Genomic DNA, 22402 nt, shown 5'->3' on the forward strand with positions numbered 1-22402 from the left:
GGCAGCTCCTCCTTAACGGAAGGAGGAGGCCTGCACTTCCCCAGCCTGCCGCACCGCATCGGGTGCCGCAGCGCCGGAATTGCAGCGCGAAACGGCAGTTAGCGCCCTTTTCCAGGCGCTAAGACCCTTCAGTAGCGCCGGCAGCCGTTTGGGCGCGGCGCCACTGAATTTTTGGCGCACGCAGGGGACTTAGCGCCGGCACTAATTTCCGGCGCTAAAGCCCTGGCTAAGCCAAAACCCAATTTCTAGGCCCTAATGTCTCCCCTCACCCAATGGTGATGAGTATGAAAGAAATGGCTTGGACATTGTAGGGATGCTTTATGGTGCTGGTGTGGGATGGTGCCAACCTGGTGCAACATGTGGCAGTCAGGGTGTACAGTGTTAAGTGAAGCAAATCTGGAAACGGTGAGGCCATCACTGGCGTCCCTGGCAGCAATGTGCATGGGTGATGATGCCCTGTGTCCAGTGCAACATCAGTTGATTGCGGAGAAGGTTGGTGTTGATGTTGCTGCTGCTGGTGTGCCCGGTGATGCTGGTGTTGGGGCTGATCGTGTTGGGATTCTGAGGACCAAGGTGAGATTTTTTTCAAGGGCACCGATGCTGATGGAATAGATGGCAGGTGAGGTGGAGATGACAGAAATAATCTGTCACTGTTAAGATAGGTTGATCCAAGGAGGTGACAGTGGATAGAGAGATTACTCCAAACACTTGAAAAGTGCATAAAGCTCAAAAATGGGTTCCAGATCATTAATGCTCCAGCTTCTAAGATTGGGAAGTGAACAGCTATGAAATGGTAAGTTTTATTACACTTTTGCAGTTTTCACCTATTCACAGGGATAGCATTGCTGGTTAAAGAGGGGATTAACACAATTGAAAGGAAGGATATTAGCTCTGATGATGTGGAATCTGTATGGGTAGAACTGAAAAATACCAAGGGGCAGAAAACGTTAGTGGGAGTGGTATATAGACCTCCAAACAGTAATGCGGAGGTCAGGGATGGCATTAAACGGGAAATTAGAGAAGCGTGCAATAAGGGCACAGTAATTATCATGGGTGACTTTAATCTACATATAGATTGGGCTAACCAAATTAGTAACAATACTGTGGAGGAGGAATTCCTGGAGTGTATACAGGATGGTTTCCTGGACCAATATGTCGAGGAACCAACTAGAGATCAGGCCATCTTAGACTGGGTATTATGTAATGAGAAAGGATTAATTAGCAATCTTATTGTGCGAGGCCCCTTGGGTCAGAGCGATCATAATATGATAGAATTCTTCATTAAGATGGAGAGTGAAATAGTTGACTCAGAGACTAGGGCCCTGAATTTAAATGAAGGGGACTACGATGGTATGAGGTGCGAGTTGGGTAGGATTGATTGGGGAATGACACTCAAAGGGTTGACGGTGGATGGGCAATGGCAAATATTCAAAGATCGCATGGATGAACTACAGAATTTGTTCATCCCAATTTGGCATAAAAATAAAACAAAAAAGGTGACTCAACCGTGGCTAACAAGGGAAATTAGGGATAGCATAAGATCCAAGGAGAGGACATATAAATTGGCCAGAAAAAGCAGTAAACCTGAGCATTGGGAGCAGTTTAGGATTCAACAAAGGAGGACAAAGGGATTAATTAAGAGGGGGAAAATAGAGTATGAGAGTAAGCTTGCAAGGAACATATAAAGTGACTGTAAAAGCTTTTATAGATATGTGAAGAGAAAAAGATTGGTGAAGTCAAACGTAGGTCCCTTGCAGTCAGAATCAGGGGAATTTATAATGGGGAACAAAGAAATGGCAGACCAATTAAATACATACTTTGGTTCTGTCTTCACAAAGGAGGACACAAATAACCTGCCAAAGATGTCGGGGAACATAGGATCTAATGACAGGGAGGAACTGATAGAAATCAGTATTTGTAGGGAAATGGTGTTAGGGAAATTGATGGGATTGAGGGCCGATAAATCCCCAGGGCCTGGTAACCTACATCCTAGGGTACTTAAGGAAGTGGCCCTAGAAATAGTCGATGCATTGCAGGTCATCTTCCAAAATTCGATAGACTCTGGAACAGTACCCATGGATTGGAGGGTAGCTAATGTTACCCCACTGTTCAAAAAGGGTGGTAGAGAGAAAATGGGGAATTACAGACCGGTAAGCCTGACATCGGTAGTGGGGAAAATGCTAGAGTCTATTATAAAGGATGTAATAGCAGAGCACTTGGAAAAAAGTGACCGGATCGGACAAAGTCAACATGGATTTACAAAAGGTAAATCGTGCTTGACTAATCTACTGGAATTTTTTGAGGATGTAACTGGCAAAATAGATAAGGGAGAACCAGTGGATGTGGTGTATTTGGATTTTCAAAAGGCTTTCGATAAGGTCCTGCATAAGAGATTAGCGTGTAAAATTAAAGCACATGGGATTGGCGGCAAGGTATTGACTTGGATAGAGAACTGGTTGGCAGACAGAAAGCAAAGAGTTGGAATAAACGGCTCTTTTTCCGAGTGGCAGGCAGTGACTAGTGGGGTACTGCAGGGATCGGTCCTTGGACCCCAGCTATTCACAATATATATTAATGATCTGGATGAGGGAACTAGATGTAATATCTCCAAGTTTGCAGATGACACAAAGCTGGGTGGGTGTGTGTGCTGTGAAGAGGATACTGAGAAACTCCAGTATGATTTGGACAGGTTGTGTGATTGGGCAGAAGCATGGCAGATGCAATATAACGTGGATAAATGCGAGGTTATCCACTTTGGTGTCAAAAACAGGAAGGCAGATTATTATCTGAATGGCAATAGATTGGGAGAAGGGGAAGTGTAACGAGACCTGGGCGTCCTTGTGCACCAGTCGCTGAAAGTAAGCATGCAGGTGCAGCAGGCGGTTAAGAAGGGAAATGGTATGTTGGCCTTCGTAGCGAGAGGGTTTGAGTACAGGAACAAGGATGTCTTGCTGCAGTTGTACAGGGCCTTGGTGAGACCACATCTGGAGTATTATGTGCAGTTTTGGTCGCCTTATCTGAGGAAGGATGTTTTTGCCATGGAAGGAGTGCAGCGAAGATTCACTAGGCTGATACCTGAGATGGCAGGAATGACATATGAGGAGAGATTGGGCCGATTGTGCTTGTACTCGCTGGAGTTTAGAAGAATGAGAGGGGATCTCATTGAAACTTATAAAATTCTAACAGGACTAGACAGACTAGATGCTGGAAGGATGTTCCTGATGGACGGGGAGTCCAGAACCAGGAGTCACAGTTTAAGGATAAGGGGTAAGCCATTTAGGACAGAGATGAGGAGGAATTTCTTCACCCAGAGAGTGGTGAACCTGTGGAATTCTCTACCAAAGAAGGCAGTAGAGGCCAATTCATTAAATATATTCAAGAAGGAGTTGGATATATTTCTTAAGGCTAAAGGGATCAAGGGATATGGAGAGAAGGCAGGAACAGGGTACTGAATTTGGATGATCAGCCATGATCTCATTGAATGGCGGAGCAGGCTCGAGGGGCCGAATGGCCTACTCCTGCTCCTATCTTCTATGTTTCTATGCAATCCACAGTCATTGAGAACCCGGCATACTTACCTGATGTGATAGCCGCTCTCCGGGAACCTCATTGAAAACCTGGTATAGGGTACATGGGAAAATGTTTCTTAACTACCTTTTAATAAGCTTTTAACTATCTAAATTAGCTTGGTGTTGTGTCTGTTCAGGGATGACAGACCCGACACTTGGGAAACTGACAAGGAGGCGAGTTTACAGCAGGATACCGACCTGCTGTCAATTTTTGTGATTTTGACAGCGGACCCGTCTCCAAACCCGCACTCTGAGCGGCGGCAAAATTCAGCCCTCAGTTCCTGCCTCAAACCACTTTCCTCCCCCACCTTCCACCCTCATCAATTTTTTGCACTCTCGTATTCCACACTTGTCGTACTCTTTTGCACTGCTTTATCAAACATTGTTCAAAACTGGTGATTTTGCAAAAGCCTCTAAGTTTGGTGTATAAGGTGATGCTTGTTTTTTTTTTTAAACCTATTTTAGTTTTATAAATCTCGGGTGCCTTGCTGAGCTGACATTTCATTTTCTGATAACTATCCTGTCAGCTCTTTTCAATTATTTAATTGGAAGTCCGAAGCTGAAAATTGACAGTATATAGTATGTGTATTTGCATGTGGATGTGCTGAGCTGTGCCTTCATTCATTCAGCTGTCAAAAACACTGCACCAATTGATTCAAACTGTTGCACTAGATAGTTCCAAATTTTTAAAGGTTCCTTTTTGATTTTTTTTTTGCCAGCCACATTTTGTCAGCCTGCAAGTGAAGTATTGTGTGGTGCTGTTAAGGGAGAGTCAGCACCTCAAACAATTGAATTGAACTGACCATTGCCTGGCTACTTCACCACGTTGAAAAGTAGATGATTTAGAGGGGATGTGAGAAAGACTGTTTGTGCTGTGAGCTTCAACAAAATGCAATAAAATTTTGCTTGGTAATTTAGTGTATGTATAGTATTTGAGCTATTGTAAAAAAATAAGATAAATTATTTCCCTTTTTCCTATCAATAGAAACATGTATTTAAAGCTCTGGAAAATGACCTACTTTTTGCTCGTCAACCTGGAGAAGATCTGTCTGTGGAGAAATATCGTGAGCTGACTTTCCTTCGCTGTAAACGACTGTTTGAGTATGACTTCTTGACATTGGCAGAAGCTGCACAAAACCCTCTCAAGTCTGTTGCAATTGCTAATTGTTTAGGCATGTATGACTGGTCGCTAGCTAACGTGTATACTCTAAATACACAGGTAAGTACCATGTAATAATTCATAAATCTATACAGTTCCTCTCCTGTCCTGTGTACACATGAGAATAAAATACAAGTCTCTGCAGCCTTTTTGAGCCAGATTGAGTCTAGAGGTGACAAAGGCATGAATGATGGTTTCAGCAGCAGATAGGGTAACATAGAAACATAGAAAAATAGGAGCAGGAGTAGGCAATTCAGCCCTTCAAGCCTGCTTCACAATTCAATATGATCATGGCTGATCCTTTATCTCAATACCATATTCCTGCTCTCTCCCCATACCCCTTGATGCCTTTTATGTCTAGAAATCTATCTATCTCCTTCTTAAATATATTCAGTGACTTGGCCTCCACAGCCTTCTGTGGTAGAGAATTCCACAGGTTCACCACCCTCTGAGTGAAGGAATTTCTCCTCATCTCAGTCCCAAATGTCCTACCCCGTATCCTGAGACTGTGACCCCTAGTTCTAGATCCCCCAGCCAGGGGAAACATCCTCCCTGCATCCAGCCTGTCCAGCCCTGTCAGAATTTTATACGTTTGAATGAGATTCCCCTCTCATTCTTCTAAACTCTAGTGAATACAGGCCTAGTCGACCCAATCTCTCCTCATACTACAGGCCTAGTCGACCCAATCTCTCCTCATACGACAGTCCTGCCATCCCAGGAATCAGTCTGGTAAACTTCCCTCTATGACAAGTATATCCTTTCTTAGGTAAGGAGACCAAAACTGCACACACTACTCCAGGTGTGGTCTCACCAAGGCCCTGTATAACTGTGGTAAGATATCCTTGCTCCTGTACTCAAATCCTCTTGCAATGAAGGCCAACATACCATTTGCCTTCCTAACTGCTTACTGCACCTGCATGTTTATTTTCAGTGACTGGTGTACAAGGACACCTAGGTCCCTTTGTACATCAGCATTTCCCAATCTGTCACCATTTAAATAATACTCTACCTTTCTGTTTTTCCTACCGATGTGGATAACTTCACATTTATCCACGTTATACTGCATCTGCCATGTATTTGCCCACTCACTCAACTTGTCTAAATCGCCTTGAAGCCTCTTTGCATCCTCCTCACAACTCACAATCCCACCTAGTTTCGTGTTGTCAGCAAACTTGGAAATATTACATTTGGTTCCCTCATCCAAAACATTGATATATATTCTGAATAGCTGGAGCCCAAGCACTGATCCCTGCGGTACCCCACTAGTTACTGCCTGCCACCCCGAAAAAGACCCATTTATTCCTACTCTCTGTTTCCTGTCTGTTAACCAATTTTCAATCCATGCCAGTATATTACCCCCAATCCCATGTGTTTTAATTTTGCACACTAACCTCTTATGTGGGACTTTATCAAAGGCCTTCTGAAAATTCAAATACACCACATCCACTGGTTCTCCCTTATCTATTCTACCAGTTACATCCTCAAAAAACTCCAGTAGGTTTGTCACGATTTCCCTGTCAAAAATCCATGTTGACTTTGTCTAATCCCGTTGATATTTTCTAAGTGTCCTGTTATCACATCCTTTATAATAGACTCTAGCATTTTCCCTACTACTGATGTTAGGCTAACCGGTCTGTAGTTCCCTGTTTTCTCTCTCCTTTTTTAACTAGTAGGATTACATTTGCCACCCTGCAATCTGCAGGAACTGTTTCATGATCTATAGAATTTTGGAAGATGACAACCAATGCATCCACTATTTCCATGGCTACCTCTTTTAGCACTCTGGGATGCAGATTATCAGGCCCTGGGGATTTATCAGCTTTCAGTCCCATTAATTTCTCCAGCACTATTTTTTTACTAATACTAATTTCCTTTAATTCCTCCTTCTTACTAGACCCTTGGTTCGCTAGCATTTCTGGGAAGTTATTTGTGTCCTCTTCCGTGAAGACAGAACCAAAGTATTTGTTTAATTGCCGTGCCATTTCCTTGTTCCCCATTATAAATTCTCCCGGGGGAGGGGAGGGGAGGGGACGGGCAATATTATGGAGGACGAAGTAGGTGTTCTTTGTGATGGAGAGGATAAGGGGTCAGAAACTGAGCCTGGGGTCAAATAGAACGTTGCGGTTGCGAAAAGTCTGGTTCACCTGAGACAGTAGCTGAGGAGGGGGATGAAAAGGTACAGAGTTTATGGCGGGAGGCCGAAGACGATGGCTTTGATCTTCCCAGTGTTTAACTAGAGAAAATTGCAGCTCATCCAAGGCTGGCTGTTGGACAAGCAGTCTGACATCAGAGGCAGCAAAGAAGTTGAGAGAGGTAGTGGAGATGTATAGCTGCGTGTTGCCAGCATACAGGTGGAAGCTGACCCAATGTCTACGGATTATGTCATCAAGGAGAAGCATTCAGATGAAGAAGAGGTCAAGGTTAGATCCTTGGAGGATTCCAGAGGTAGCAGTGTGTGGGTGGGAAGAGAAGCCATACCTGGAGATACTCTGGCTAGGATTGAATAGGTAAGAGTTGGAACCAAGTAAAGGCAGCCCCACAGATCTGAACAATGGAGTAGAGGTGTTGTATAGGAGGATGGTGGGGTCATCTGTTGTAAGAACAAAGCCACTCTGGCTGATTTTATCAATAGGACCAAGAGTCTAGTTTCGGCAACTTTAATACTTTATTAAGAAATACAAGATTTAGCTTCAGCCTTATCTTGTATTGATATATCAATCATAGTAAGCATGCAAGTTCCACGTGTCCATGCACATACATAAGTCAGCCTGCCGAATGGTTTGGATGCCCTATGATTGATCTCCAGTGTTCTCAGTCCAAGCTGCACACACTAGGCCACTACCCATCCCCCACCCCCAACACACCTACTTTTGTTACAGGTTATGATATAGCCACATCACCATGTGCTATTCTATTTGTCTGGAAAATGGTAGAAACTGGTTTGTCCAGTTCTTTTATAGAGTAGGCTTTATTTCCAAGGTTTCTGTGTTCAGTACTTTCACACTATACTTCTGTATCCATAGTAACCTTGCTTAAATATTTTAAACTTCGACACTCCTGAAGTCATGTTATATGATTCTCATCTAAGGGTCTATTGTCTACAGGAATACAGTTAATTGTACACAAGTTGTTTTATATTGTTCAGGCTGCTTATTCTGCAGAAATGTTTTAGACACATGCTGTACCTTCTATACTACTTAACCAATTGATGATTTCTGCTCATGTCAAGTCATAAGTCATTTTCTACTATTACCCCTACAACTGTGTCAAAGGCTGCAGAAAGGTCGCGGAGGAATAATGCACCCTGGTCACAGTCACTGAGAATGTAATTTGTTATTTTGGTTAGGGCTGTTTCAGCACTGTTGCAGGGGCACAGAATTGAGAGGTGACAACATATTCAGGGAGGTTACAGACACAGCGCAAGTTTGTGAGGACAGACAGTCGAGTTTGGGTATTTTGAGGGGCTGTGGGTTGATGTCAGTGGTTTTAAAATGAAGGAGTACCTGAAGAGGCAACTGAATGGATGGTCTCGATCTTAGTGACGGAGAAGTCCATGAGCTACTCACACTTGTTGTTGGAGATGAGGGTGAAGGGGACAATGGAGAGGCATTTAAGGACATACTTGGTAGTGGAGAAAAGAAGCTGAGGATTACCTTTGCTTTCCAGGATGATCCTGGAGTAACGGATGGTTTTGGAAGAGGAGATTGAGCTTAATAGCACTTGCTATGGTCCAACTAGATCTGATGATAGATCGTTAAGCCAGTTGTGCGCCAGATATTCTCAAGTCTATGTCCGTTGAACAGGTGAAGAGGGGGAGAAATAAAAATTAGTCCTGGAACCCAAAGATACCATATGGAATTGAAACATATTTGGGACTGCTGTGGATACCTTCTTTGGTTCAATGGCTTCAGTCACTTCCATAAGCAGATCCCACATTCTGGAGTTGACTTGCACTACTTGTATAATAGTGTTACCCAAGGGATGTTACAATGTATAGCCCTCAACATGCAAACTGGTTATCATGTATTTTGCATGTGCCCTCAGGTGTGATTTTCCAGTCTTCAGTAGGTAGACTGTTTACACTTTTATGAGACAATGGTGACTACACTTCAAAAGTACTTAATTGGCTCTGAAGCGTTTGAGACACGCTGAGGACATGAAAGGTAAATGCAAGTGCACTGTACTTTTTTTCCGAGTGTGCCATGACTTCCAAAAGGTCTTTTTCTGAAGAAAGAAATACTGTAACTTGCATTTATATAGCACCATTCATGTCACCTCATGGCCAATTAAGTACTTTTAAAATATAGTCATTGTTGTAGGGAAATGTAGTACCAGAGGAGAGACTCTTGCAAACTATGTCAATGAGTATCTAAGGTAAGAAATGCATTGGTAAGTGGCTAAAGAGAAGGAAGCAGCAAGTAGTTATAAGAGCAGCTATGTCATATTGGAAATGGTATTAATTGGGGAGCCCCCAGCATCTGTACTGGAATCCCTCCTGTTATACATCAATTGCAGTCTCAGTGCAAAGTAGCTAAATTTGAATTTTTAAAAAAAATTGTTGATCACAGTAGCAGGATAGTTCTAACATTTTGATACTTTGAAACTATTTCATACATTTCTTTTCATCAATTAGATAAAAGCAAATGAATAAATGAATAATGATTTGTTTTGATCAGTGAAAACTCCATTCGTCAGAATTTGACCTGTATTTGTTTCAATTTCAGATGTTTGGAGGGACTGTTGTCAGTTCTGGATCTAATCGGCATCATCAATTTGTACAGAAAATAAACAATATGGAGGTAAGTGTTTTGATAATTATATAAGTCAGTGGTTTTCAATTTTTCCTGTGTTTGGAATGCACTGTAAATAATAAGAACATAAGATGAAGGAGCAGGAGTAGACCATACGGCCTCTCAAGCATGTTCTGTCATTCAGTAAGATCATCTTATACATCAACTCCACTTTCCCGCTCTATCCTCATATCCCTTGATTTCCCCTATTGCCCATCGGGAATGGTAGCATAGTGGTTTTGTTACTGGACTAGTAATCCAGAGGCCTGGACTAATGATTCGGAGACATGAGTTCAAATCCCACCGGCTGTGAATTTAAATTAATTCAATTAAATAAATCATTAGTAATGGTGACCGTGAAACTACCAGATTGTCATTAAAAACCCAATCTGCTGTCCTTACCCGGTCTGGCCTATATGTGATTCCAGACACACAGCAATGTGGTTGATTCTTAACTGCCCTAGATGAATCGGTAGTCCTCCATGTTGAACACCATTTGGAAGAAGCACCAAGGGTAGGAAGGGCACAGATTGTACTCTGGATGGCTCGGTAACACCACTACTGATTGGTAAGACTGACCAATGCACAGTCCTTGTGGAGACGAAGTCCCATCTTCACACTGAGGAGGCCCTACATCGTGTGGCACTACCAGGAGCAGCACCAGGCATACTTAAAAATGAGGTGCCAACCTGGTGAAGCTACAACACAGGACTACGTGCATGCTAAACAGCGGAAGAAGCATGCTATAGACAGAGCTAAGTGATCACAGAAGCAACGGATCAGATCAAAGCTCTGCAGTCCTGCCACATCCAGTCATGAATGGTGGTGGACGATTAAACAACTAACAGGAGGAGGAGGCTCCATGAACATCCCCATCCTCAATGATGGTGGAGCCCAGCATGTGAGTGCAAAAGACAAGGCTGAAGTGTTTGTAACCATCTTCAGCCAGATGATCCATCTCGGCTTCCTCCTGAGGTTCCCCACCATCACAGAAGCCAGTCTTCAGCCAATTCAACAGTCCTAAATAGCTGACCCCTTATCCTGAGATTATGGCCCCTAGTTCTAGACTTTCCAGCCAGGGGAAACAGCCTCTCGGCATCTACCCTGTCAAGCCTCAAAGAATTTTATACATTTCAATGAGAGCACCTCTCATTCTTCTAAACTCCAGGGAATGTAGGACCATTCTACTCGATCTTTCCTCACAGGACAGACTTCTCATCCCAGGAATCAATCTAATGAACCTTTGTTACACTGCCTCTAAGGCAAGTATATCCTTCCTTGGGTAAGGACACCAATACTGTACACAGTACTCCAGATGTGGTCTCACCAAAGCCCTATATAATCACAGCAAGACTTCTTTACTCTTGTACTCCAACCCCCTTGCAATAAAGGCTAACAAACCATTTGCCTTCCTAATTGCTTGCTGTACCTGCATGTTAACTTTCTGCGATTCATGTACAAGGACCCTCCCTGCCCCCCGCTCCCCCCCCCCACAAATCCCTCTGAATACCAACATTTACTAGTCTCTCATCTTTTTAAAAAATATTCTGCTTTTCCATTCTTCCTACCAAAGTGGATAATTTCACGTTTCCCAACATTATACTACATCTGCCACTTTCTTGCCCAACCACTTAACCGGTCTATATCATTTTGCAGCCTCTTTGTGTCCACCTCACCGCTTACTTTTCCACCGAATGACCTACGGTCCTAATTTCCAAAATATCCATAAGGGAAATGGTGCTATTATTGCAGAAAACACTTTTTATTAGTGCACAGCAACAGAAATAATGTCAACAAATATAGAATGCAAAATGCTGTGCTCACAGCCTGCAGTAGGCCAGTCTCTGATGTAGCAATGACTGGTGACTTCAGAGAGCTCTTGGGGACTCGCTCTCTGTCCCTGTAGTTTGTTTCTTTGTTTTATTGTCACTCTTTTTCTCAGATTCTCTCACATTAATCTCACTCTCTTTCTGTTCCCCAATCCCTTATTTGTAATATGAAAGAGAAGTAGTGGAATTATTTTGTGCATTTTTGAAATCTTTTTTGCTAGCTTCTTTATACATTCTTCATACATTTATTTCTTAATTTAGATCTTTGGATGTTTTGCTTTGACTGAGTTGAGCCATGGCAGCAACGCTAGGGCTATGAGAACAACAGCAAAATATGATCCCAGAACTCAGGTTTGTATCCTGCATTCATATAAAAATAATTGACTACCTGTTTAGAGTATTTTGATTCCATTAATTGACCATTGAGTTTTATTACTCTCTTTTTAGGAGCAGAAATGTTTTAATGTGGGTCTCCAATGAATCTTTTGAATAACGCCAATTTCATTTTTATCTAATTATTAGCATATCTCCAATGGCACAGCTCACTAGGTCGGAGGATGCTTTTGTTTTATATGGACAAGCGCCATATACTATTTAATACACAGCAGACTAGGAGACAGTGAAGCTTTAGGTAACTTAGTCTATCCCTTTCAGATCACAAGAAATAGTTGTCTTCCTTAGGGTTATTTGATGTTAATCTTTAGCTGATCCTTGGATTAATTCGAGGTGAGACTTTTTAAGTGTGACTCCTGAAGTCTATTAGAACGTACTTTCTGTTGGTGTGGAGTTTCTCACTAGTATTATATTTTGAAATACTTTTTTTAAAGTGTGACAGAAATTTAAACGTGACAATGTTGCACATGAAGAATGATGAACAGCTCTCAAAACTTATGCCTTTAACTATCTATTGGGGTTGCCAACATTCCCAGATTATCCATGAGTTTCCCGAAATTGAGAGTTACTTGTCCGGGCACTGCTGCTAGCAAGCAGGGAGAAAAATACTTTGGCCCAGATTTTTGGTTGTAATGACAGCGAAACTATCAGCGTTCACTGTCATTACACCGTGAAACTGACAGCAATTTCTGGAGTTCGCACATGTGCAGTTATACGCAGAAATCCAGAAGTTGCTGTCAGTCATTCTCTGCTCCTCCACTGGCTGCGCTGTTGAACTCCCCGGAGCCGGCTATCAATTGAACTCACTGAACTGACAAAAACTTCCCCTTTTATGCTGGAATATCGCTGTTAAAACCCCCCCGAAAAAGTTATGCCTTGTTGAATCAGGTGTAACTGGGTTTTTAACGGCGTGCTAAGTCATAATTACTGTTGAACAACCATTCTGGCCCTGGAAAACTAATTTTATATTTGTGGAATGTCAAATGTTTCCATTATGATAAAATTTCCATGGTTTTTAATGTAATTTTTAAAATATATTTTGTTTGTGATATTTCAGCTTCTACCATAATCCCATGTGTATGTCCCAATCTTTAAGTCATCCTCGGTTCCGAGGGACTGCCTAAGAAGAAGATTTCGCTCTCTATAAAATGATTAAAAAGTGAAGGAAAATCAGTGCATTTTACTTCCTGTTTTGCTGTCTGTGAGAATTCTTCAGTGTGATTTGCTGCTTAGCCAGCTTGATGATATCACTGTTGCTGGGCGCTGAAGATCCCCTCGATTTGGCGTCAGAATCAGATTAATGTTGGGAGAGGTGAAATCGATGCCACAGAGATCACTAGATCTTTGTGGGCAGCTTTCTTTGAGGTCAGCGGCGAGCACCATCACTTCACAGTTTACCGCAAAATCTGGGCCATTGTATTTGCATTTTGCAGAACTACGTGCCTGTGAACCTCAGCTGCCTCTTTTGTCTCTACTTGCTCTTCCTGCACCGATCACCATACCTGGCTGTGCTCAAGGACCCTGTCTGACTACATCAGCCATTTTCTGCCTCCCAGAAGCAGCCAGGAGTTTCTTCATGGCTGATTCCGTCCCGTGACCTCGCACCACTGGCGATGTTACTGCCGTGGAGCGGGACCAGCTAACTGTGTTCAGTCTGCAGTAACTCAGCTATGCATTCTGGAAATTTAGTCAGTCAACATCACAATGAGTTTATCTCTTACAATGTATGTGATGTAGCTATGGTAATTGGTTAAAAAGGATTCCTGCAACTATATGCTTGCCATAAATTACACTCGTATGAATGAAGCTCGGTGAAAACATTTTTTGGTGTAAATTTCCTTCCACCTTTTCTTGTCTGAAGCCTTCCTGTGCCATAAAGGATAGGCTGAGTCTTGCCAATGCTTATCTATAGCTGGCTGCTGGGGTGTAGATGAGAGTGGACCAGGATGACTCCATGAAATTCCCCCTCATCCCCCTAAGAATTTGCCAGGCCTCCACTCACCAGCTTTCAATGCACCAACAATTGAGATGGAGGACTCAAGTGTGTGAGAAATTACAGTTGCAAATCAACCTCCCATCAATGCACATTATAGCACCAATAATCGATATCACCATGCAGACCTTCTGATAATTATTTGCCTCTCACTCCTGATTTTTCTCCCTTAATCCTCCTATCCAAAAAGCAATGATTCATATTGGGGTTCCAATATGATTGCAAAATAATTCTGTTCAAATTGTACATCTAGTCTAAAAAAATCTTGTGTATTATGGCATAATAATCCTGTGTTATCTTTGGAATGCTAGAGTACTGAGACACTCAACTATGTGAAATGCACTAGCATTTGAAAATAGTGGACAGATGTCATGTGACCAGAGTTGGCAGCACTAATATCTCTTATCTATATCTATCTAATCTAGCTATCTAATCTAATTTAATCTATCTATCTAATCATTAATAGTTGTAAATCTGATTGGGAGCTAGTTATGACTGCAGTTCCACAATACTCCATTTTGACAGCATCACTGTTTATCATTTTAATTAATGACCTAGAATATAAGCAAAAGTGAAATGTAATTGGTCTTCCTTAAGATTGTGCCAGGGCCCTTAGTAATTTAAAGTACACCACAAACAGTACAGCCTATTTTACTGAATCAGTCTCTCCCAAGAATCTGTAAAAGTTTGTCTAGTACTTAAATATTAAACAGCAGTTGTTCAACAGTCTTGTTTTATAGTTTATTGATTATTTGACAGAAATATGAATTTTCTTCTAATTCTTGGTTTTAATTTGCTCTGGGCATTAGAGTTAACACAGTTAATTGTATATTATTTTTCCATAGGCTGTAATTTTTGCCCACGCTCCTAAAATTGCTCTTGAGAGTAAATAGGTCTAATACATCGACCCATGGTTAACAGGTGTTTTGCTTAAGTGCTTTTTAACAACAACAATAATTTTATATTTATATAGCGCCTTTAACGTAGTAAAACGTCCCAAGGCACTTCACAGGAGTGTTATAAGACAAAAATCAGTAATTAATGGGAAATCTGCAACTTTACTCGGGTCTTACTTCATTGACAAGTGCTAATTTTCTACAACTGAAATTGGCTTTAAAACACCGAAAGGACCTGGCAGAGTTTGAGGAGTGAGCAGAGCAGAAAATAGGTTACAGAAGTAGTTAAATAGTATTCCAACTAATTTGACCTAAACAGCATTCAAGATAGCTTGTGTCTCTGGGAATTAATCCTTTGTGAATTTAATCTAACTTTACAGCAACAACATAATATAAATTAAACCAAAATCCCTTCCAGAGCAAATAGGTAAAAATTGTAAAATGGTAAAGGGTCCAATGTGATGCTGTACCTAAAAGTAAAAAACATCTAAAAAGTGCAGATGTTGGATTTTAATCACTGAAAATTGAAATGATTTGCTGATTGAGTTGCAGAACTGCCCCAACCTAATTATAAGCATAATAATAAAAACACAACATGGTCCTGTTTTTTATTTGGGTCCAGCTGAACAATGGTATAATGCCATAAATTTCAGCTGGTTTACTGAGGCGTTTGTAGGGAAGAGACTTTCGGCATTGTTTGCATGTTCTTGTGTAATATTCTTAGGACCCATTTTGGGATTTCCCAATCCTCTCTGGCTACAGGTGTGGTACTAGAGGACTGCTAATGTTGTGCTGTTGTTTAAAAAGGGCGAAAAGGATAGACCGAGTAATTACAGGCTAGTCAGCCCAACCTTGGTGGTGGGCATATTATTGGAAAAAATTCTGAGGGACAGTATTAATCGTCATTTAGAAAGGCACGGATGAATCAAGGACAGTCAGCATGGATTTGTTAAGGGAAGACTGTGGCTGATTAACTTGATGGAATTTTTTGAGGAGAGGTAAAAAGGAGGGTTGATGAGGGTAGTGCGTTTGATGTAGTCTATGGATTTTAGCAAGGCTTTTGATAAGGTCCCACATGGCAGACTGGCTGAAAAATAAAAGCTCATGGGATCCAAGGGAAAGTGCCAAATTGGATCCAAAATTGGCTCAGTGGCAGGAAGTAAAGGGTAATGGTTGACGGGTGTTTTGTGATTGGAAGGCTGTTTCCAGTGGGGTTCCGCAGGGCTCAGTACTAGGTCCCTTGCTTTTTGTGGTGCATATCGATGATTTAGACTTCAATGTAGGGGGGCATAATTAAGAAGTTTGCAGATGATACAAAAATTGGCCGTGTGGTTGATAGTGAGAAAGAAAGCTGTAGACTGCAGGTGGATATCAATGGACTGGTCAGGTGGGCAGAAAAGTGGCAAATGGAATTCAATCCAGAGAAGTATGAAGTAATGCATTTGGGGAGGGCTAACAAGGCGAGGGAATACACAATAAATGGTAGGATACTAAGAAGTGTAGAGGAACAGAGGGACCTTGGCGTGCATGTCCACAGATCCCTGAAGGTAGCAGGATAGGTAGATAAGTTGGTTAAGAAGGCATACGAGATACTTACATAGAAACTTAGAAGATAGGAGCAGGAGTAGGCCATTCGGCCCCTCAAGCCTGCTCCGCCATTCAATGCGATCATGGCTGATCATCCAAATTCAGTACCCTGTCCCTGCTTTCTCCCCATATCCCTTGATCCCTTTAGACTTAAGAAATATATCCAACTCCTTCTTGAATATATTTAATGAATTGGCCTCTACTGCCTTCTGTGGTAGAGAATTCCACAGGGTCACCACTCTCTGGGTGAAGAAATTCCTCCTCATTTCTGTCCTAAATGGCTTACCCCTTATCCTTAGACTGTGATCCCTGGTTCTGGACTCTCCGACCATCGGGAACATCCTTCCTGCATCTAGTCTGTCCAGTCCTGTCAGAATTTTATAAGTTTCAATGAGATCCCCTCTCATTCTTCTAAACTCCAGCGATTATAAGCCCAATCGACCCAATCTCTCCTCATACGTCATTCCTGCCATCCCAGGTATCAGCCTGGTGAATCTTCGCTGAACTCCCTCCATGGCAAGAACATCCTTCCTCAGATAAGGCGACCAAAACTGCAAACAATACTCAAGATGTGGTCTCACCAAGGCCCTGTACAACTGCAGCAAGACATCCTTGTTCCTGTACTCAAACCCTCTCGCTACGAAGGCCAACATACCATTTGCCTTCTTAACCGCCTGCTGCACCTGCATGCTTATCTTCAGCGACTGGCGCACAAGGACACCCAGGTCTCGTTGCACTTCCCCTTCTCCCAATCTATTGCCATTCAGATAATAATCTGCCTTCCTGTTTTTGACACCAAAGTGGATAACCTCGCATTTATCCACGTTATATTGCATCTGCCATGCTTCTGCCCAATCACCCAACCTGTCCAAACCATCCTGGAGTTTCTCTGCATCCTCCTCACAGCACACACGCCCACCCAGCTTTGTGTCATCTGCAAACTTGGAGATATTACATCTAGTTCCCTTGTCTAGATCATTAATATATATTGTGAATAGCTTTCCTTTATTAGCTGAAGACATAGAATATAAGAGATGGGAGGTTTTGCTTAAACTGTATAAAACACTAGTTAGGCCACAGCTAGAGTACTGCGTACAGTTCTGGTCACCACATTATAGGAAAATTGTGATTGCACTGGAGAAGGTACAGAGGAGATTTATCAGGGTGTTTTCAGAATTTTAGCTATGAGGAAAGATTGGATAGGCTGGGGTTGTTTTCTTTGGAACAGAGGAGGCTGAGGGTAGACTTAATTGAGGTGTATAAAATTATGAGGGGCCTAGATAGAGTGGATAGGAAGGACCTATTTCCCTTAGCAGAGAGGTCAATAACCAGGGAGCATAGAATTAAAGTAAAATAACAACAGAAAATGCTGGAAATAATCAGCAGGCCAGGCAGCATCTGTGGAGGGAGAAACAGAGTTAAGGTTTCAGGTCTGGGACCCTTCATCAGAACTGGAAAAAGCTGGAGATGTAACAGATATTAAACAGGTGCAGAGACGGGGGGGGAGGTTTAGGAGGGGAGGAAGGAATTGAAAGAACATTCTGTGCTTATGTAAGAGGCAGGAAAGATAAAATGTTGCAAATGGGAATGGCAAAATCGAAGAGCAATCCAGTTAGTCCCACACCCCCACTCTTTCCCCATATCCTTGCAATTTTTTCTACTTGCAAGTATTTATTCCATTTCCCTTTTGAAGGCTACTATTGAATCTGTATTCACCACCCTATCAGGCAGTGCATTCCAAATCCTAAGCACTCGTTGCGTATAAAAGTTTTTCCTCATGTCACCTCTGGTTCTTTTGCCAATCACCTTAAATCTGTGCTCTCTGGTTATCAACCCTTCAGCCATTGGAAACAATTTCTCTTTATTTACTCATTCACATTAGTAAGAAGATGGAAGCCCATGGAATTAAGGTGGTTTGGATACAAAATTGGCTCAGTGACCAGATGTTTTTCAGACTGGTTTCTTCAAGGGTCGGTTTTGGGTCCATTACTCTTTGCATTGCTTATAAATGACCTAGACTTGGGTGCAGGGAGTAGCATTATAAAGTTTTCAGATGATACGAAACTTGGCAAAGTAGTAGATCATGATGAGGATAGTTATAGGCTTCAGGATGACATAGGATGGTGAAATGGGCAGAAGCAAGGCAAATGGAGTTCAATGTGGCGAAGTGTGAAGTGATGCACTTTGGAAGGACTAATATGGAAAGACAGTATATGGCACAATTTTGAAAAGTGTGGATGAGCAAAGTCCATGTACACAGACCCTTAAAGGTGCAGGGCAAGTTGATAAGGTGGTTAATAAAGCTGTATTAATAAGCTAATTAAATATGGATTACTTGGGTTTATAAATAGAGGAATAGAATATAAAAGCAAAGAGATCATGCTAGAACTTTATAAATCACTGGTTAGGCTTCAGCTGGAGTATTGTGGACAATTCTGGGCACCACACTTCAGGAAAGATGTAAAGGCCTTAGAAAGCTTACAGAAGAGATACCAGGGATGAGGGTCTTCAGTTATGAGGAGATGTTAGAAAAGTTAGGACTGTACCATTTGGAACAGAGAAGATTAAGAGGTAACCTAATAGAGGTTTTCAATATGATAGGTTTTGATAAGAGTAAATAGGGAAAAAATATTCCCTCTGGTGAGTGGATCAATAACTAGAGGTCATAAGAACAAAAGAACATAAGAAATAGGAGCAGGAGTAAGCCATACAGCCCCTCGAGCCTGCTCTGCCATTCAATAAGATCATGGCTGAGCATCAACCTCAACTCCACTTTCCCACCCTATTTCCATATCCCTTGATTCCCCTAGAGTCCAAAAATCTATCTATCTCAGCCTTGAATAAACTCAAAGACTACGATTTTTCCCACCAGAGGCGGGTTGGAGTCAGGTTGACTGGTTGGCAGCTTCCGGGCCGGCTTCAGCCGCTCCGAAATAAGTATTTTAATTTAATTGGGCTTATTAAGCCCACTGTGCGCACTACCCGGCCCAGTCAGTGGGTTCGGGTGTGCTGCTCGCCTCTGCCATTCAATAAGATCATGGCTGATCATTGACCTCAAATCCACTTTCCTGCCTGATCTCCATATCCCTTGATTCCCCATGAGTCCAAAAATCTATCTGTCTCAGCCTTGAATATGCTCAAAGACTCAGCACCCACGGCCGTCTGGGCAGAGAATTCCAGATTCACAATCCTCTGAGTGAAGAAATTCCTCTTCATCTCGGTCTTAAATGGCCTACCCCTTATTCTGAGACTATGTCCCCTAGTTCTAGACACTCCAGCCAGGGGAAACAACCTCTCAGCATCTACCCTGTCAATCCCCTTCAGAATCTTGTAAGTTTCAATGAGATCACCTCTCATTCTTCTAAACTCCGGGGAGTATAGGCCCATTCTACACAATCTCCCATCATAGGACAGCCCTCTCTTCCCAGGAATCAATCAGTCAGTTGCATCGCCTCCAAGGCACGTATATCCTTCCTTAGATAAGGAGACCAAAACTGTGCACAGTATTCCAGGTGTGGCCTCACTAAGGCCCTGTACAATTGTAGCAAGACTTCCTCACTCTTATACTCCAACCCCCTTGCAATAAAGGCCAACATGCCTTCCTCATTGCTTGCTGTACCTGCATGCTAACTTTCTGTGTTTCTTGCATGAGGACACCCAAATTTATCTGAACACCAACATTTAAAAGTTTCTCACCATTTAAAAAATATTCTGATTTTCTATTCTTCCTACTTAAGTGAATAACCTCACATTTCCCTACATTATACTCCATCTGCCACCTTACTGCCCACTCACTTAGTCTATCTATATCCCTTTGCAGACTCTTTATGTTCTCCTCACTGAAGGGATTTTTACTAGTCCTATCCCCTTTGAGGTTATCCCGGATCCGGCGTATTTCTCAGACGTTCACTTTCAACTAAAGTTTGAGGTAGCCGAATCCTAAAGACGCTTAATTGGGTCTAAAGGTCCGGGCTATCTCTCCCTAAAGGAAAGGAACAACCCGAGAATGTTACCGTCCTCCAGATAGCTAGCTAGACTGTAACGTCCCGGATATTATGATGGTCCGGAGAACTCTTTCAGAATTATGTAACTCTTCACCAAAGAGTGTACAGAGATTGAGTTCGCGAGTTATTGATACAGAAGACATTTGTGAGACAATTCTAAAAATATATAGGGCTAAAAATTGAGTAGCGCCCCAATTGAGGTGCTAACTTCGCCGGGGCACTAAAAGTAGCGTCCCGGAAAAATTAGCGCCCCCGCGCCGGAAATTCAGTGGTTGCGCCCCAAGAGGGAAGCAGGGTGCTACTGGAAGCGCCCCGCCTCCCTCTTAGGGCGCTGCGAGTGAATATCGTGGCGCTACGTGCCGCAGCGCCACACGCTGCGGCACGTCGCGCCGCCGTATTGCAGGCCTTCCTCCCCTTCTTAAAGGGGAGGGGCCTTGTGCAGCGCGACCTGGGCCCCGGGGTTTGGGAATGCAGGCAAAAGAGCCCGGCACTGAAGAGAAGTGCCGGGCTCTTGGAGTGCAGCCGGCACTCCGCGAGGGGGCGGTTCAGGAGGCCGGGGACGGGATCGCAGGCAGATGCTGGCAGGCGGCCAGCAACAAAAATGGCCGCCCCGCACCTCGCCTTTAAGTTGCGCCTGCCCGGCCGCAGGTACGCCCCCCTGACCCTGTCGGACATAGCGTCCGGCGGTAACTCGGGGCGCTCCCGAAGATCATGGCCGGGGCGTGAGCGGGGAGCTGCACACACCAATGACATCATTGCCAGCAGCGCAGCGCCACAGGGCGCTACCGGTTAGCGCCACCACTAACCTCCCGCTGAATTTTGTGGTAGGCATGGGCAGTGCCGCGTCCGGGCGCTAGTTGGTTTGCGTCCCACTTAGCGCCCTCTTAAGGCGCTACCGGGTGGCGCTCCCAACTGAATTTTTCCCCCATAGAGATTTATTAAAGAACTGACCTGCAATTTCCAGTTGGTGGATCAATCAATCGCAACGTTAACAGTTCTAAAAAGAGAAAAAATAAGATCTTTTTAACAGAGAATCTTACTTTTAAATCTTAACTTCACTACAGTATTACAGTTCTTAAAGTTTTCTATGCAGGATACCCATCAATATCAAATACCTTTGACCCCCGAGTTACAAAGAGTTGAAGACCACAGACTCGCCTCTGTAGTCAAGAATCGCTATGCCCGATTAAAGCGACTCTGATATCCCATTTGAGACTTCAATATTTATACCCTTTTCCAGTTGTATTTCCTTTAAGGTTTCTGCAGACCCAAGTTAATTATCCCTATTCATCTTTCTGCTGACCTCTGCAATTCTTTACTGCTACATCAGCTTGTAATATTCCAGAATGTTGTCTTTCTCCAGGTGTTCTGGGTTCACCATATAAAACGGTGTGAAGGGCAGGTGTCCCTTATTTTATGTCATCTTTACGAGGGCAGATATTCCTTATCTTATGTGCCATCTTTATGAAGTTTAAATTAAAACACCTTATCCAGGGTGGACCACTGTTTTTGTTCCCAAAAGTCAGCTACACTGAGCCATGCACCTTCTGTTTCAATAAGGTTATTCATTCAGGGTCAACAACTTGTCCTGTTTCAATGCCTGAATTCTTTCATAAGATAGTGTATTTTTCTAAATAGGTTATATGACTTATTCCTTCACATCACAGCCCACTGTCCCACTCAGCTTTTTATCATCAGCAAACCTGGACACACTACACTTGGTCCCCTCATCCAGGTCATTGATATAGATTATAAATAGCTGAGGCCCCAACACTGATCCTTGCGACACCCCACTAGTTACAGCCTGCCAACCTGAAAAAGATCCGTTTATCCCTACTCTCTCTTTTCTGTCCGCTAACCAACCCTCTATCCATGCCACTATATTACCTTGTAATAACCTTTTATGTGGCACCTTATCAAATGCCTTTTGGAAATCCAAATATACTACATCCACTGGTTCCCCTTTATCTACCCTGCTAATTACATCCTCAAAAAACTCTAATAAATTTGTCAAACACGATTTCTCTTTCATAAAACCATGTTGACTCTGCCCAATCATGTTATGATTTTTCTAAGTGTCCTGACACCACTTCCTTAACAATGGACCCCAGCATTTTCCTAATGACTGATGTCCGGCTAACTAGCCTGTAGTTCCCTGTTTTCTCTCTCCCTCCCTTCTTGA

At 42.8% G+C, this 22402-nt stretch overlaps 1 protein-coding gene across 5 annotated transcripts in view; it reads left to right on the top strand.

Annotated features, from left to right (window-relative positions):
* The window catches only part of acox3 (acyl-CoA oxidase 3, pristanoyl), a 307072-nt gene that overhangs the window by 49639 nt on the left and 235031 nt on the right, over positions 1 to 22402 (top strand). For all 5 annotated transcript variants that reach the window (XM_085962200.1, XM_085962203.1, XM_085962202.1 and 2 more), the window contains exons 3-5: positions 4555 to 4788; positions 9453 to 9527; positions 11609 to 11698. In XM_085962200.1, the coding sequence (XP_085818326.1) occupies positions 4555 to 4788; positions 9453 to 9527; positions 11609 to 11698 (399 nt within the window). The remainder of the gene's footprint in view (positions 1 to 4554; positions 4789 to 9452; positions 9528 to 11608; positions 11699 to 22402) is intronic.

Source organism: Somniosus microcephalus, chromosome 2 (assembly GCF_052327205.1).
Source record: "Somniosus microcephalus isolate GS21.2 chromosome 2, FLI_Smic_1.0, whole genome shotgun sequence".
Lineage (NCBI taxonomy): Eukaryota > Metazoa > Chordata > Chondrichthyes > Squaliformes > Somniosidae > Somniosus > Somniosus microcephalus.